Source organism: Hyaena hyaena, unplaced genomic scaffold (assembly GCF_003009895.1).
Source record: "Hyaena hyaena isolate Hyena2069 unplaced genomic scaffold, ASM300989v1 scaffold_631, whole genome shotgun sequence".
Lineage (NCBI taxonomy): Eukaryota > Metazoa > Chordata > Mammalia > Carnivora > Hyaenidae > Hyaena > Hyaena hyaena.
In genome coordinates this window covers 314,439-333,064 of record NW_024081264.1, presented here as the reverse complement: position 1 = coordinate 333,064, position 18,626 = coordinate 314,439, and the positions used below count along the sequence as shown (strand labels likewise).

The 18,626-nt window shown below is 39.7% G+C and overlaps 1 protein-coding gene and 1 pseudogene across 2 annotated transcripts in view; one reads left to right on the top strand and one right to left on the bottom strand.

The window, feature by feature from the left end:
• BMS1 (BMS1 ribosome biogenesis factor) overlaps positions 1-8,526 on the bottom strand; it is a 47,514-nt gene extending 38,988 nt beyond the window's left edge. For both annotated transcript variants that reach the window (XM_039257756.1, XM_039257757.1), the window contains exons 1-5: positions 8,478-8,526; positions 6,741-6,949; positions 5,343-5,533; positions 3,686-3,765; positions 61-249 (exon numbers count right to left, since the gene is read on the bottom strand). In XM_039257756.1, the coding sequence (XP_039113687.1) occupies positions 61-249; positions 3,686-3,765; positions 5,343-5,533; positions 6,741-6,916 (636 nt within the window). In that variant the 5' untranslated portion in view covers positions 6,917-6,949; positions 8,478-8,526. The remainder of the gene's footprint in view (positions 1-60; positions 250-3,685; positions 3,766-5,342; positions 5,534-6,740; positions 6,950-8,477) is intronic.
• Positions 8,527-15,066: 6,540 nt separating this feature from the next.
• LOC120249241 lies at positions 15,067-17,058 on the top strand (annotated as a pseudogene).
• Positions 17,059-18,626: the final 1,568 nt, after the last annotated feature.

Here is an 18,626-nt window from a genome sequence, read left to right as displayed (position 1 = left end):
CTACTCCTCCTATTTTTTAAAGATGACGTGTTAGTATTCAATCATTAATTCTCTTCCTACCGGGTAGACTTCTGTCCAGAACCGGTGTTTTAATCGCTTCTTTGTTTTCTTCAGTTGTTTATTATACTTGAAGGAATCTAGGTGAGTGAGAACGCCCATAATTTTAGGAAAGCCATGTACTTGACAGATGTTTAGAAATTCAAATGTTTCCATTTCAAACCCAAAGCTGGCATCTATAAGCATCAGAACCTAAAAACAGAAAACACAATTACTCACAGAAACTAGCCAAAACAGACCATAAGCAAACTATGGTCCATGGACCAAATCTGACCCAAGAGCTGTCTTATAGCTAAAGTTTTATTGGAACAGAGCCACATTAATTTATTTATGTGCTGTCGACACCAGTGTCTGCATTACAACTACAAAGCTAAGTAGCTGGAACAAAGTATGACCCGCAAAGCTTAAGATATTTACCATCTGGCCCTTTACAGAAGAAGTTTGCCAACTCCTATTCTAGACTAAATTAAAGGATTACTTAGGGATCATCATGACAGAGAAAATACCACCCTTTGACTTTCTCCAAAAGGCAACCATGAGGCAATAACCACCACAATATAAATTTTCACTTCAAGAATTTGGATCGATTAGAAATAGCTCAGAAAAAGCTAGGTCTGACTTGGCCTTCACCTGGAAAAGTCCTCACTTCCAGAAATAAAGTTTTGTGTAAGGTATTTTTAAGTCAAATAACAAGTCTCTGACAGCGAAACCAAATAAAAGATCTCTGACATCCAAAAAATAGGACAAAGTGGCAACCAATGAAAAATAGCAAAAATATAAGAAACCCAAGTTTTTTTGTTTCAGTCTTCTAAAAGGGGGAAAAAAAGGTTTTTTTTTGCTAGGAGGTATATAGCAGGAAGGCTCCATCTTCTATGTTAATTTGTAATATGCAATTGCTCAGAAACTTAAAAAAAAAAAGCTTCCAGTTTAGAATTAAGCCAAAAATAGTAAAGTTATGAATACTAAGAAAATATAAGCATATAAGACCAAGTTTTAAAATTTTGACTCTCTAGGGGCACCTGGGTGGCTCAGTGAGTTAAGTATCTGACTCTTGATTTCAGCTCATGTCATGATCTTACAGTCTGTGAGTTTGAGCCCCATGTCAGGCTTTGCACTGGCAGTGTGGGGCCTGCTAGAGAGTCTGTCTCCCTTTCTCTGCCCCTCCTCTACTGGCTCTCTCTCTCTTAAAAATAAATAAACATTAAAAAATAATAATAAAATTCTGACTCTTCAAATAAGCAAAATAACTTCAGAGCTGATTTTTCTAGAAGTAAGAAACTTCTAGTTTTAACAAAATATTAAAGATATCTCTGTTCTCACTTTTCGGTAGCTAATTAAAAATACACACACACACACAGAAACAGAAAAACTTATCTTTGGTTAAAATAAGGAACATTCATAATCCTAAAGCACAAAATACATGAAGGTGGGCCACCAAGCCCTACAAGAAAGTGCAGCTGCCACTGTAGACCACAGGACAAGCTGGCACACAGAGTTCTTACACTGCACCAGAATGGGTTGAAGGTGACTAAGCTTGCATTGACATATCCCTATATCCCATCTGACATGATAGTGTGCCAAGGGGCAAGTGGTTCATTGTACAATCAGAAAAATAGGTAGCAAACAGTTCCTTAACTGACAATCTTGTCAACTAAACATAAATGAAACTTGTATTATTCCTTCAATGCACACACATGCAACATATTCATAAAATCATGTTCTGTATGTGTCTCTGCTGTGACTTAGGAGGCTTTATGATAACCCAGAGCAGAGCAATCAACATAAGACAGCTTAAATAAATTATGGTACATACAACGAAATACTTAAAAAGAATGATGCTGAGCTATAGTACTTACTTACCTTTAGACACATTAAGGGAAAAAAGCAAAGTACAGAATAGTGTATACAATAAACAGTGTGTGCTTTAAAAAGTTGCATGTATATTTGTATACATATCTAGAAGAATACTACTTTGAGAAAAACTAAGAGACCTGGGGTCAGGGCAGGAAAAACTTGCAATGTACCCTATAGTATAGTTTGAATATTTTACCAAATACATGGGTTCCTAAATCTTAAAAAGATGTATATGAAAAACATCTTTCTTAATATGTGTATGCTTTTATAATTAGGGATTTGGTATATTTTACATAAAAAACAAACCAATGACTCATAAGCTAAACTACCTTATTCATTTCAAAACCACAAGATTTAGTAAGTTTACACAATTTGTACTGACAATAACATTTATTTTTATTAGCAGTAGCATTATATGTTCAAAATTTGAATAGTATTTACTTTTCTAATATTATAATCCCACAGCCATAATATTCATATTAAATTACTTTTTATTTTCTATTTCAGAAGACTTCCTAGGCCAAAGGATAAAATCTGTAGCTCTTTGTCACCAAACAGCTTTCCAGAAATTGTTAAACCAAAAACAAACAAAGACCTCTGTTACCCCAATCTTCCTAATCAATATGACTTTACATTTTTTTTTATTGGATTTATTTTTGCTTATTTGAAATGTAATTAGGAGCACTCAGTTAAGCGTCTGACTCTGGATTTCAGCTCAAGTCATGATCTCACGGTTTGTGGGTTTGAGCCCTACATCGGGCTCTGCACTGACAGCTTGGAGCCTGCTTGGGATTCTCTCTCTCCATCTCTCTCTGCCTCTCCCCTGCTCATGCTTGCTCTCTCTCTCTCTCAAAATAAATAAACTTAAAAACAAAATTAACAAACATTACCATTAAATGCAATCAAAACTACACAATTTCCATATGCTGCATACTGTCTAGATTTTCTATTATAAATTCTGACAACTTCTCAAAGGCAAGTCATGTACTTATTTTGTCATAATCATTAAGAACAGAGGTTCTGAGGGCACCTGGGTGGTTCAGTCAATTAAGCATCTGACTCTTGATTTCAGCTCAGGTCATGATCTCACGGTTCATGGTTTCAAGCTCTGTGTCAGGCTCTGTGCTGACAGTGCAGAGCCTGCTTGGGATTCTCTCTCTCTTCCTCTCTTTCTCTGCTCCTGCCCCAAATCACTTGTGCACTCTCTCTCTTTCTCAAAATAAATAAACTTAAAAAAAAATTTTTTTTTTTTTAAAGAAAAAAGGAGAAAGAACAGAGGTACTGGCACCATCAAGAGTGTCCCCATCCTCAGACAAACTACTTAACTTCTAGGACCTCCATTTCATCCTATGTAAAGTGGAAAAAATACCTACATACCTCCAGGCATACTGGGGGATTAGATGAGCTACATTTCGAGAAAGGTGTTAACACAGTGCCTCATTAGAGTCTAAGAAATAGTATTTGCTATTATATATTTGTATGTCAGTATGTCTATCTGTATGTGTATCTTCATTAACTATGATCATTAAAGGTTTTCTCCGTAATTTGCTTTTAGATTTTAGAATACATTTCAATGTGCATATTCTATTTTTATTATAATATTATCATCATCATCATCAACAGTTCAAACCCATCTATGGTATCCCTGATCACACTCATCATTCCTTTAATAATCATAAGCCTTTCTTTCCTTCAACATAAGATATAGGATAAATAATCTACCACACTGCTGTTAAGTCCACATCAGAAATTCACACTGTCCCTAATGACTTACCAAATCTGCCACTTTAGCCAGATCAATCATCATGTTAATGTCACACCCACATTCAATGATGGTAAGTCTGCGCTTTTTACCTGTAAAAAACAGAGTTTACTTTTAAAAAAATCTTGGAAAAATATAGCCATTAACGCTAATTACTTATTTTAATTGTATACAGGAAAGCACCAGACACACTTAAAGGAAGTATGCCAGAAATTCAATTTTATAAAAGAAAATTGATAAATTCCACCTTGTCTTTCTTGCTATATTCTCTAATTTTGAAATGGTACTAAAGGTCTACCTACACAAATAAAGTGCTCAAACAGGTAAAATTCTGACTGGAATGGGCAGACGAGCAGGCTTCATGCTGACCGTGATCCTGCTGTTCAGCAGCAGTCCAACCCTTCTATCTTTGTCAAAGTTCCCCATGTTCTCACGATAGCTAAAAACATCCTCAAACCTAACGTAACAGAATCTTCATGGAACGATCATTATTTCTAAATTAAAAGAAATCAGTTTGCTACTCTTAATCTCAGAGTCAGGAGTATGAGCCCCAAGTTGGGGTTATAGATTACTTTAAAAAAAAAAACTAGGGCACCTGGGTGGCTCAATCATTAAGCATCTGACTTCAGCTCAGGTCATGACCTCACAGTTTGTGAGTTTGAGCCCCGCTTCAGGTGAGCACAAGCCCCACATCAGATGAGCACAAGCCCCTCTTCGGGTGAGTTCAAGCCTCACTTTGGGTAAGCTCTAGACCCACTTTGGGTGAACATGAGCTTGGCTCCGCAGGAGCCCCGCTTCTCTCTTTCACTATCCCTCATAGGATTCTCTCCCCCCATTTCTCTCTTTGCACCTCACTCATTTGTACCCTCTTTCTCTCTCAAAAGAAAAAAAAAAGGATGCCTGGCTGGCTTGGCTGGAGCATGCGACTCTTGGTCTTAGAGCCATGAGTTCAAGCCCACGTTGGGGGTAGAGTTTACTTTAAAAAAAAAAAAAGAAAATTGAAAAGAAATCAGTTAAAATGATAGGAATGACTTTAAGATAAAGAAAAGTCTCGATCCAACTACGTTGCTGCTATAATAAGAATTTCAGAAGCACCTAGCTGGCTCAGTAAGTAGTGTGTGACTCTTGATTTCAGGATTGTGAGTTTGAGCCCCATGTTGGGTGAAGAGATTACTTAAAAATAACATCTTTAAAAACAACAACAAAAAGAAATTCTAGATCTCCCATTGACATTTGGGGAATTTGTTTCACTTTCCCTCAAACAGAAATGTCACCATCTCCCAGAGCAGGAAGATTCTCATGGAAAAAGAGGAAAACCCCCTCACTTCCATAACGTGGCTTCATGAGGGGAGCAGGTATGCCTGACACACTATAGATACTCACTCCCTGTTAAAAAAAAAAAAAAAGGTGGTTACTAGGACCAACCCAGGGTGCCCAGGCCTACCAAACCTTTCATGGATGGCAAATCCTTGTAGCAGTGAGAACAGGGTATACATCTAAACTGTTATTATCTTTGGGAATCTATCCTTTTCTGAAGCTACAGTCAATTTAGCACAAGAGAGGTAATATGAAGTGACAATATTACTTTACCATTTAGAAATGTTCAACAAAGACACGCCTGTCCCTCAGACAACATATGCCATATCAGCCTGGGGTAGCACACTCCTACCTGACACAATTGTAACAGGGCCTCTGATCTCTGTCAGCTTCTGCCTGGTGAAGTTCCGAATTAGGCACTGGATCAAAGTGCTCTTTCCAACTTTTGGAGGCCCCATCACCACTACCACTATTGGTGGGGGCTCTAATGGAGTTCGATCAACCACTGGAATGTGATGCTTTTTTGTCTTCAAATCCTGAGTCCTATTTGTAACAAGAAAAAAAAAAGTAAATTCACTTTCAAAATATGAAAGGCATCATCCTTATCAGTAAAGATTTTTAAAAGAGAGCAGAAACAGACAACATGGACACAACTAACTGGTTAACTTCTAGGCCCAATCCAAATGACCCCTTCAGTAAATACATAACAGATTGACTTCAACAATACAGAGTATTGAAAACTATACACACCTTAAATCTGATTGTTTTATTAGATGACTGTAATAGTTGTTTAAAAAAACAGTTGTTTAAAAAAAACGTAAACATGCAGGCAGAAGATCACAATGAGTAGCAGCAGAGGCTTTTGAGTTATATTTGGCTTTCCTCTAAGGAGAATTTAATTCAATAATTTAAAAAAAATTTTTTTTTTAATGTTTTATTTATTTCTAGGAGAGAGAGAGAGACAGCGTGAGCAGGGGAGGGTCAGAGAGAGAGGGAGTCACAGACTGAAACAGGCTCCAGGCTCCGAGCTGGCAGTCAGCACAGGGCCCGATGCGGGGCTCGAACCCACGAACCGCGAGATCATGACCTAAGCGAAAGTCAGACGCTCAATCGACTAAGCCACCCAGGCGCCCCTAATTCAATAATTTTAAAGTACACTGCATGGCATATAATAAGAAGTCATTACATAAAGCTACTTATTACTATGTGTAATATGAAAGAAATTCAGAAAAAAACACAAGCATTCCTCTTACCACAAAACAAATTCTATAAAGAAAAACTTTTAAGCTTTTCTCTTGGGCAAAAAAAAAGCCAATCGATGGGCTAATACTGGAGGCAAAGTGGCTTCCACACGGAAAACTACATGCTCACATTTTAGTAAAAGGAATATCGCATGCATCTTCATGTCCTTCAAAGTTGTTAAAGACTCATGAATCTAAGCATCATCTGGGGAGGCTCCTACTATTTAAAAAGAATAAAGGGCAGGGCATCTGGGTGGCTCAGTAGGTTAAGTGTCCAAATCAGTTTCGGCTCAGGTCACGATCTCAGTTTCATGGGTTTGAGTGCGGCATCAGGCTCTGCACTGGCAGTGCGGAAGCCAGCTTGGGATTTTCTCTCTCACTCCCTCTCTGCCCCTCCCTCACTTGTGCTATCTCTGTCTCTCTCAAAATAAATAAATAAAAACTTAAAAATAAATAAACAAAAACAAAAAGAATAAATGGAAGAACAACTCAACCCCAGCTAAACATACCTGTGAAAGGATCGAGCCATCCGCACAGCAGACTGGACTGCAAAGGCTTTGGGGTTTCTCTTCCGGGCATCTTCCTCATCTCCAATTTGGAGATCCTGCAGATGCCGTTTCTTTTTCTTCTCAGCTTTGGGCCCACTGTTTTTCTTTCTGTGTTTCTTCTGGTCCTTAGTCTCCATAGTGGCTTTTTACCAATTCGCAAGTAACTCTCACTGATGAGGCAGGGATGGGAAAGCATTTTACAATTCAGACAACACCCAAGGGAAAACAGTAAATTTCACTTATTTATGAAGAGATATGTATTCACGCAAGGATAGAAACTGCTTAATACTATCTCTAATTTCATTTCTGTTATGCTAGAATTAGATTTCTTAGTTACTTCTGCTTAAGTTACTTTTTATTCATCTTAAGTGTCTATATCAGCACTGCCTAATTCTTCAATGAGGAAAATACTAGACTATATCTATACTTTCCAACAGAGTGGCCACTAATCACATGTGGATTCTGAGAACTTAAAATGTATCCAGTGAAACTGAGACATTGAAATTGTACATAATTTTTAATTCCATTCTAAATTTAAATAGCCATATGTGACTAGTAGTTACCATACTGGACAGCACAACATTAAATATCAATTGGACTAATGAAGTGGTTTCCAAACTTAAACTATTTTTTAAGACATTTTCTTTTTAAAACTTAAAGCATTTTAATGACTCTCCAACATGACAGCAGTGTTACTTTTTAGTACCTGTTGATTCTGTAAAACTTTTAAATTACAATAATCATGCATATACATTTAAAAAAAACCAGTAACATCTAGATGTGTGAGATATGGTTGACTGTGGACGATGCCTGGAGATCACACGGATTTTGCAGAAACCTTTACAAAGATTTCTGAGCATACCAGGAATTCATGGCCCACAAACTGAGAACCACCGGATTTAGTGAGCTTTTTTTTAGAAAACCAGGCTGTATACAATCTGAGCGCTTGGTTAATTAAAACAAAACAAAACAAAGTCACTTCAGTTAGGGTACTGAATTAATTTCAGCTCAGTAAATACTTGTGTCTGCCCATGATGTACTAGGCATTGTGCCAGGAGAGGACTGTTATCTGACTAGCAAAAGAAATCCAAACTAGTATCTTCCATGCCATGCATTAAGCGCGATGTCAGAAGGCTGCACTCTGGCGATCAGAGATTTCCCACGGACCCACATCAGCGCAAACAGAAAATCCACATATACCAGCATAACATCAAGAAACACTACCCAGGAGTTAGGGGAACCGAGTTCCTGGAACGCTTTGAAACTAAACAGCTATGTGATTTGGTGACATTATTTTTCCTCTCTTTTCTATTTTAAACTTGTACTAACACTTTTCGCACTTTCAGAGTGGGGATTGGGGAAAGCAGAGAGAGGGATGGGAAAAGTACAACTGGGAATCAACACATGTGGCTGAGTTCTGAGTCACCTGCTAGGATTACCCTCCCAAAAAAAGACCTCTCACTTCTCTCTGTCACCTCCCTACCCAGTCCCGACTCTGGGCACGAATTCCTTCAGCCACTCCCAACGACCTCGCAGCAAGTCTCCGGCAAGTAACGACGTGAGACTGTCCACCTGAGACCCTCTTCGGGGGCAAAGACTGTCCTGAAGGATCTCGCCAGGTGCGACTCGCAAAGCTCTCAGAGCCCCACACCCCGAAACCCCAAAACCACCGCCGCCTCCCCTAGCCCCGGCAGTTACCGGGTTCACAACTGCTGCCTCTCAGGCCCGCATGGACAGCGCCGGAAACGGAAGTGCACCGTACGCGCGGACTATGCACCCCGGCTGGAAACAGGGAGGCAAAAGAAAGAGACCGACTAAAGGGCGACTCACGGGAACACCTGAAGGAAGGCTCCTGATTGGCCGAGGAGGGGCGCAGGAGAAGACTGCGCGCTGAGAACCAACCCGAGACCACGCCCCGCTCCGGCGCAAGCCCCGCCCGGCGGGGACACCAGCCACACTGCAAATACTGGGGCTCAGAGCTGCGTGAGCCGCGCACGCACGGGTTCCTCCGGCGCTGTGCTGACAAGGCGGCCTGGGTCCGTTCCTTGGTGAAGGACGAAAGACGAAGTAATATATGTAGCCCTGGTCAGCCGGAGTCATGGCACCAGTCCCCTCCAAATGCCTCTGGTATCGGGTCCCTCCGTGGCCTAATGGAATATCCCACGGTTGGGAGTCTCTCTGACACATCTGCCTGCTCATCCTTAAAGATGACAAGAGCTGGACATTTCTTGGACTTAAAAAATATTGTAAATGTTTTATTTATGTGTGTGTGTGAGAGAGAGAGAGAGAGAGAGAGAGAAAACGAACAAGCGGGGGAGAGGCAGAGAGAGAAGGAGACACAGAATCCGAAGCAGGCTCCAGGCTCTGAGCTGTCAACACAGAGCCTGACACGGGGCTCGAACAACCACGACATCATGATCTGAGCCAAAGTCCTATCCCAAACTGAGCCATCCAGGTGCTCCTCCTGGACTTCTTTAGTGCTGTAATCCCCGGCTTTTGTCAGTACCAACAGGCTCAGGGAAGCGACAAACATCAGTTTTTACTGGACTATTTCCATCATCATAAAACATGCAGTTATTTCTCTCCTCTTCCAAAACAAACTCCTCTTGGCCCCACTTCCTGTAACAGATACTACACACTTTCTCTGTGCCCCTTTGTAGCAAAATTTCACAAAAGAATTGTCAGTATGTTTTCCAGTTCCTCTCCTATTCTCTGTTAGATTCTCTTTGCGCCCAGCACACCACCCACAATCTTGGCTGCTCCTTCTCAGTAGCCTTCGCTAAAGATTCTTCCACTCCTACCTGACATGCTTAAGTTAAAGGCAGCCCGCAGGGCTCAACCTTTGGTCTTCTTCCGTGTCTATACTTATTGCCTAGGTGATCTCATTCTGTCGTGTAATTTTATATGTCACCTGTATCAGTTAAAACTTTATTGTATCTCGGCTACAAATTCATTGTTCATTGCCTCCTTTGCAAACATTTTTATTCCTTTGACTCTGGCATATCCGTTGTTTTGTCAGTAGAGGGCAGTGGAGAGACCTTGTAGGAGCAAGCTTTCTGGTTCTGCTTTGCTCCTTGGCCAGGCTTCTGCAGACGGGTCATTTCTCCAGGGCCAGCTCCTCCAGCATGTGGTGGCCAGCAGTGCCCCTACTGTTTCTCCCCTTTCCCAGCCTCCTGGTACTTTTGTCATGTCATGGAGTGACTCCCTAAGACACCTACCTTTTCGGTAGCACCTGGAGAGGAAATTCCAAGTTCCAGTGGTGCAGCATCATATCCCTTCAATGAGGTCTAGATCTCAGCAGATGGAGGTTAGGGGTGAAGAGTGGGACTCTTCCTGGGCCCTCTATCTCTGTTAGCAAAAGCATGAATAAACTGTAGTATACTCTGTCCTAGGGTAGGGGCTACTCCTCAGATCTGCTATTCTTAATATTCTCTAGAGTTCTCTTCTTACTAGCCAGCCATACCCCCATTGCTCCAATCCCCTGTTGTAGCTAATAAGCTTTAATGTAAACTTTCCCATTCAAATTACAGTGTAGTTTCTCTTTCCTATTTAGACCCTTAAAATACACTATCATTTGCCAACAACTCCTATATTTATATCAATGACTCAGACCTCTTTCTTGAACTCCAGCTGCCTCCCTGACATATCTATTTGGATGTATAATAGACATCTTAAATGTAACATGCCCAAATAAAACTCATGATCTCTCTCAAACTGGTTGCTCTGTTTTTTTTTTTTTTTTTTTTTTTTTAATATCAGTTGATGACTGTTCTAGCCATAAAGTTGATTAGGCCAAACACTTCAGATACATCCTTGTCGCCTCTCTTTTTCTATCCTCCATATCCAACCTATCAGGAAATTCCTATTAACTCTACCTTCAAAATACAACCGTGGGACCCCTTAGTGGTTCATTTGGTTAAGAGTCCGACTTTTTATTTTGGCTTGTAATCTCTACCCTGACAGTGCAAAGCCTGCTTGGGATTTTCTCTCTCTCTCAAGATAAATAAATAAACTTAAATTTTAAAAATTAAAAAAAAAGAAATTCATGTACAAGAGTGTTCATGGCATTGTCCAAACTGGGAAAACTCCAAAAGTCCTTCAGCAAAAGCATGAATAAACTGTAGTATATTGATACAATGGAATAATATGTAACAATGAAAATAAACTACGATGAGCAACAATATAGATGATATTTAGCAAAAGAAGCCAGTAACCAAGGAGAACATACATGTTTCTGTTTATATAAAGTTTGACACAAGGGAGAACATGTATATTTCTTTTTATATAAAGTTGGAAACTAGGCAAACTTGACATACAGCAATGGAAGTCAGGATAATTGTTACTTTTGTAGAGGATGGGCATATATGAGTGGGAGGGGTCTTGTGGACAGCTCTAGAGCGCTTAGTGATGTACTGTTACTTCATCTGGTGCTAGTTGATGGGTTGTTGACTTTGTAATTAGACAGTGATACACTTGAGCTTTGTGTACTTTCTGAAGGTATATTCTATTTGTGTTTGTAAATCATGTATTTTTTAGTCAATAAATTTCCATTTTAGGTTCTTTGACCATTTTTCTTTCCCTTTAATACCTACTTATGGATTAAGATTCCCCATTTATATTTAGGAGCCTTCCAGAGATGGCTGAGGGGCTCTTAGAAAAAGTGGTTCTTAGCCTACTGGGGGCAATGGATCCGTTGGAGAATTTGATGCACATCCAGAAAAATTCACTTTTTCACCCTCATATACAGTTGTTAAAATTTTACACATTTTTGTTCCAGGAAAGCCAACCATGGCCCAGGTTAAAGTTTTCTAGAATCTACTTCTAAAATCTTTAGTAGTTCTCCTGCAGGAAGAGGAGCAGGTGTCCAGCCCCAGACAGGCCCTCTGGGCAGTGGACCAGGCAGGAGGCAGGGCGTCCCTAGCTCACAGGGGCAGATCTGTCTGGCTTTGGGACTGTGTAGATTCTTTTGTCCACTTTTCATTTCTGGGAGTTCCCCCCATTATACGTTGTCCTTTCCTGAGATGAAGCCAGAGCCAGCCTTCCCAGATGTCTTGCAGCTGGTGTAGCTAGATTGTGGCCTGAGGCTGTAGCCCTAATGCTGGGGTGTCCTCACCCAAGACTAATGGTGGTGATGGGGGAGATCCACAAGCTGCAAAGAATCTTCTGGCAGTGATGGCAACACAAATGTTGGCCAAACCTGAATCTCTACTTTTCCTAAAGACATATTTACAACTAATTTCAAAAACTGTATAAATATCAATACAGTGACAACCTTAGTAAAATATGGGAATTAAGGCTTTTTCTCTGTAGCTAAGAAAAAATGCACAGATTAGCATATTCCTATTTAGACCACATAGAATTATAAACACACACCTGGCAACTAGCTTCTTCTTATCCCTAAATACATGTCAAATACAATCTAATTGCCTATAAAACTTGGAGAACGTCTCTTGCCCTTCTCTTACCTGGGGGTGTTAAAGAGAGAAGTTAGGATTAGGTGCTGAATGATTTAGGAGTGACAGTCTGGATCCTTCAGTTGAGAATTATTTTTTTCTCTTATCCATTTAGTTCACAACTACATTCTCCTGCTATGGTTTAAAAACTAAAACATGAGGTAAGGTGGGTAAGGATAGTGTTACTTTCATCTTTCTATCCCTACCTGTTCTTAGAACATTCATTATACATGAATATTTATGAACAAAACCTCCCACCTTTAGAAAAATCTTTTCACATAATTATCGATCACAGGCTCCTCTAGCTAAGGTGTCGTAACCTTTCTAATGCCAATCCTCTCCAGAGCTAAAGTGCTAGAACCCCAGGAACCCAGCACAAAACTTTATTTTCCCTCTTAAAATGATCACATAATATTGTACTTAAAATTTTTTATCCTTTCCAATTAGGAAATAAACATCTAAGTAAAGACATCAAAGAGGAGACTTCCATAGGCATGAAATCACATGGCGCCTGCAATGGAAGTAAAGCCCCAAACTTGCATCTACCCTGTGTCACTTGGCTCCCAACATACATTCTCTTCTTCACCAGACACCACTATTTATTTAAAAAAAAAAATTTTTAATGTTTACTTATTGTTAAGAGAGAGAAGAGCATGAGCGAGGGAAGGGCAGAGAGCAAGGGAGACATAATCTGAAGCAGGCTCTAGGCTCTGAGCCACCAGCACAGAGCCTGATGCAGGGCTTGAAGTCACAAGTTGTGAGATCATGAGCTGAGCAGAAGTCAGAAGCTTAATTAACCAACTGAGCCACCCAGGGGCCCCAGACACCACCATTTAGACTTTTCTCCTCAATGCTCCTCTGTTTAGTCAAGGGAGTTTCATAAGGCCTGAGCATATGCTGGAGAGAAATATATGTGGATATAATAGATAATGAGAGGACTTTCGAAAATCCAGGGAGAGAGACAAAGGATGGTGATGTGTTAATACCCAACCCCTAGGCTGGAAACTTTTCCACCATCCTAAGATCATGCCTCCCTCAAAGAAAGACATCCTAGGAGACTGTATTAGACAGGTTCTCCAGAGAAATAGCACCAAGAGTAGACAGAAAAAGATGATTTATTTTAAGGAATCTGCTCATGTGATATTGGAGGTGTGGCAAGTCCAAAATCTGACAGGAAAGAGTTGCAGTTTGAGTCTGAGGACTATCTGCTTAAAATACAAGAAGAGCCAATATTGCAGAAGAGCTCTGAAGGCAGTCTTCTGAAGAACTCCTTTTGTTTATTATTTTTTTAATTTTTAAAATTCTTAATGTTTTTTGTTTGTGAGAGAGAGACAGAGAGAGAGAGAGAGAGAGCGCAGGGGAGGACCAGAGAGAGATGGAGACACAGAATCTGAAGCAGGCTCCAGGCTCTGAGTTGTCAGCACAGAGGCCAACGCAGGGCTCGAACCCACAAACCGTGAGATCATGACATGAGCTGAAGTCGGTGCTTAACCGACTGAGCCACCCAGGCGCCCCTAGAGAATTCCTTTTAAATCTAGGCCTTAAACTGATTGGATGAGGCCCAACTAAGAGAGCAATCTGCCCTACTCAATCTCCAATTTATGTGAATCTCACCCAGAAAACTCTCACAGAAATGTCCATAATATTTGACCAAGTACCTGGATTCTATGGCCCAGCCAAATTGACACATAAAATTAATCACAGGGACCTGCTTACCTGGCGCATGGAAACAAGTACCGTCACCCTGGGGCTTCTGCCAGGCTTCCCCTATGGAAGATACCTACCTCCCTTAGTCCCACTACATAGCTATCTCCCCTTACTCATGTGGCTTGGTGTAGGGGACATCAAAGGGGCTTCAGATATAATATGAAAAAAAGTCCACATATTTGCTCTATCAATGAGTACATCTGTTTCCACTCAATAAGCTGTCAATATTTATAAATAACCTTGAGATCTTTTGGATAGCTTAATGATGAGATAAGCATTGTATTTAGAGCTGTACTTGAGGGAGACAATTACATTGCACACCCCCAGTAATCATATGGGTCTAAATAATGGTGCAAAGGTTTTTTTGTATAAAAATATCTAAATGCTCCAACACCATTTGTGGAAAATACTATCCTTTCTCCGCTGAATTGCCTTTGCATTTTGCTCATACAGTTCTCCATATATACATTAGTCTATTTCTGGACTCTGTTTTCTGTCTGAGTAATATATTTGTCAATATTTATGCCACGCCATCTTGTCTTGACTGATGCAGCGTTATAAAACTCAAATCCAGGAAATGTTTTAATATTTTTAATGTTTGTTTATTTTTGAGAGAGGAAGAAAGAGCGTGAGCAGGGGAGGAGCAGCAGAGAGAGAGGGAGACACAGAATCCAAAGCAGACTCCAGGCTCTGAGCTGTCAACACAGCTCGATGCAGGGCTCTAACTCACAAACCTGAGATCATGCCCTGAGGGGAAGTCAGATGTGTAAACCAACTGAGCCACCCAGGTGCCCCTCAAAACTAGGAAATTTTAATCCTCTTTGTTCTTGTTTTTCAAAGTTCTTTCCATTATTCTAGGTCCTTTATATTTCTATGAATTTTAGAATCAGCTTCTCAATTTTTATCTTTTTTTACAAAAGCCCGCTGAAGCAGACGGACAAGGGCCTATTATGCCATCTGCCAGCAGCTCCTTGCTCTGATTCATAGCAGGGTTTAGCAATGACCTCCCTCCCCACTCCTCTCCCAACTGGCCTCTACCCTGGCCAGCACAGGACCACCCTCCCTCTAGCTGTACGCATCTCATCCTGTGCCCTTGTAGCAGGAGGGGCCTGGGACCTATGAGAAATATGAACCTGAGAAATTTCTCAGAGGGAGTGGGTAAAGGAGAGAGGCCTGCGGCAGGCCCCAAGCTGTCCCAGACACAGAGGTACTCTATCTGGGCATGCTGCCCTATATCCAGCTCTAGTGGGTTTGTCTGAAGATAGAGTGGAAACACTAGAAGGTGGAATGGGCCAAGCTGCAAACCCAGATAGCGTTTTTGCAAAGAGAAAGAAAAGATCAAGAAAACTTGAAGTACTTAGAATAAAGGTGTTAGTATATGCACTAAAACAAGAGAGGGTAAAATATCACAGTTTAAAATATGGCACAAAATTGAACCATTACAGTTTGAAAATGCCAACCTTTGAATCAGAAGAAACCAAAGATACAGAGGCTCCCACAGAACCTCAGAAGATCCAGTCAGATTGGAAGAAAGGCAGACAACTGTTAAGACAACATCTTCAGGAAGCAGGTTACATAGATACATTTTATGTACAGTGTCAGCAGATAAGGTCATTGCTTGAACTGATTCAGAACCAAATGGATCATTGGAAACAAAGAATTTAAAACAGATCCTAAATGGAGGTGAGTCTCCTAAGCATAAAGGACAAACCCAAAGGTCTTTTGGTGGTGCTCTTGAGACACCATGTCTTAGAAAATGCTGATGAGAGTGATGAAGAAGACGATAAAGACATGACCAAAGGCATTCCAGAAAGAAAAGACAAATGTCAGATGAATAAACACAAAATAGGTAATGAAGGTTTAGCTGCTGACCTAATGATCCTGATACTGAGGAAGAACCGAAAGAATTTGATTTTTTAGGGACTGCTGAAGACGGTGAAGGAGCTGCAGAAGCCGGAGGTGCAGAGGATGGCACAGAATGGGTGGAACCAATCACGTTTCTATCTGGAAGAGGTTAGTCATTTTTTAATGGGTTCTGATGTTTTGCTAAGTGTATTGAGCCTTGGAGACCTTGCAGACTTGACAGTAATAAATCATGCAGACTATAGTTATGGCTTGTTTAGCTGTCAATAAAGATGCCTTTCAAAAGACATGGAACCCCACCTATATACTATGTAAGCATTTTGATGGAGTACAGGCATTTGTTTTTCATCATGTGGAACTTGTGCCGCCTACTGTCTCTGAGGACTTCTCTGCAACTTTGGAACTTGAAAAAAATAGCTCCTGCCCAAAAGAGTGTCCCTTTAGATGTAGAGCCTACCTACACATTTAGGGCCCACGCTGGCCATTTTCTGTCATTAGCTATTAGTTCCAATGGAGAACAGTGGTGTAGTGGTAGTACTGACGCAACCATCTGGTGGTAAAATATGCCTGGTCCAAATGTGGATCCAAGATACATAGAAACCAAATGTTCTAGCTGGAACTTCAATTGCTTATACAGATGCTCTTGCTTATACTGGAATTAAAAAATAAACAAATAAATAAATAAAGTCAGTTACTGTCTTGGTCAGCAGGTGGCACTGTTAAGTTACAGAATCTGGAAGAAAAATTGCCAGGTATTTGCACTACTAATAGAGACAAGGAGTGTGCAATACTTCACATCGGTTCACTTTCCAGCTGGGATTCAGTTCATGTGGTGACCTCTTTCAACACTGGAGGAACAGTTAATTTATGATTTACAAGTATCAGTTATTGGTGATGAAATCATCACAGATAGATTCTGGTTTACAATTCAATAATCACATTAACAGAGTAGTAAATCACCCCATACTTCCTGTTACAAAAACTGCTAATGAAGAGAGATATATCAAATTTTTGACAATAAAATGGGTAAAATGATCCTTTCTATGGTAGTTCCTTTGGATGCTGTTACAACTCTAGCAGGAGATCCTGATGGATTCTATTTCATGTCTGGAGCCATGGCTATCTCTTTAGATTGTGGCATTTAGACAGCACATACGAAGATACTGGATAAATCAACATATTATGTTGCTTGCCATCCATCAAAAGCATGCATTGCCAGTGCAGGGGCTGATACCTTTGCCAAAGTATCTGTGTGAATCAGCAAAAACTTGCATCATAACAACAGATTTGCTTAGACAAAAAGAGGATCTGCATCACTGCCATCAAACAGGGTACTGCTATGAAACTACATGTGATCTGCCTGGTGAAGACTATTTGGGGCAATCATAAATCAGTGGAAATCACATCTTGATGTCTGGCTCATTCACTTAACTGTGATTACTATAAATTGTGGAACAAAGAAAAGGCTCCAGTATTGGTGTCCTGTACTGGGTATGAACTGAGCATATATATTTGATTTTTATGTGTCTTAAGCCAATGTGGAGTCCAATCTTACACAAAGACTTTTAGTTTGGACTCTGTGTGCCTGCTGCCTTAGGGTTAGGATGTGGTACTCTTATTGAGAGGAAGTGAGTTCTTTGCCTCTTAACGATCTGTTTATCAGTTGAATGCCAGGTTTCCTTTTAAATGTATTTTGCTTAAAAATTCAACTTAAAATATTTTAGCATCAGTTGCACAAAATGTTTGAATACAATCCTAGTTTTTAAGTTTTTTCCTTTTTAATAGAAAAAGGTCATGATCTCATAGCTCTTGAGTTCCAGCCCTACATCGGGCTCTATGCTGACAACTCAGAGCCTGCATTTAACCTGCTTCAGATTCTGTGACTCCCTCTCACTCTGCCCCTCCCTCACTTGCGTTTTCTCTCTCAAAAATAAACATTAAAAAAATTTTTTAATGAAATGGTGGGGTTTAATACTCCAAATGAATTCCTTTAAAAAAATCTTAAAATGAAACAAAACCTAATCTTGGCATCCTATCACTATGTTATACTTTGTACATCTTACTGTGTTTACAAGTTTACATATTGAGGATTATCCATCTAGATAACAACCTATTATTTATTTCACTTTTGATCTTTACATCCTTTCATTAATGTGCTAAGGGAAACTATACATTTTGGAACCCTTTGAATATTCTAAAATAGACCAAAAATGGAATCTTTTATAGTTTAAGTTACAAACCAAGGTAATTCCCCCAGATACACATCTTGGTTTACCATGATTCCAAACAAAACTATCTTGTTTAAAACTATTTGTACTAAAATTTTATTTGCATTAATAGGATATAAAAATAGTTGAATGAAAATACAGAAATCTGTTTGGTCTAGTTACCCCTGTTTCACTTTTCCAGATGTGCTTAATGGTGTTGTATAACTAAAAAGATTTTGTTTGTGTAATGCATAATTCAGACAGTATTTTCCCTAGTCTTCCAAAAAACTTTTATAATCAGCTTGTGAGTTTTGATGAATTTTTAAGATTTTCATTTTCTAAACTATGAATTAGCAAGTTTTAAAGACTGTACTACATAGTAAACATCCAGCTATTGAAAAATAATATATAAAATGCATATAATAAATAGTGTGCCTATTAAAAAAAGCTTGCTGAATTAATTCAGTTTTCATTTGATCCGCAAATCCATTTGGGGAGAACTGACATTTTAACAATAATGACTCATATAATGTATCAACAGTGTGTATACACGTATCTTTCTTTAGGTCTTTTGTTTTTCTCATCAGCATTCTCCACTTTACAGTGTATGGATTCTA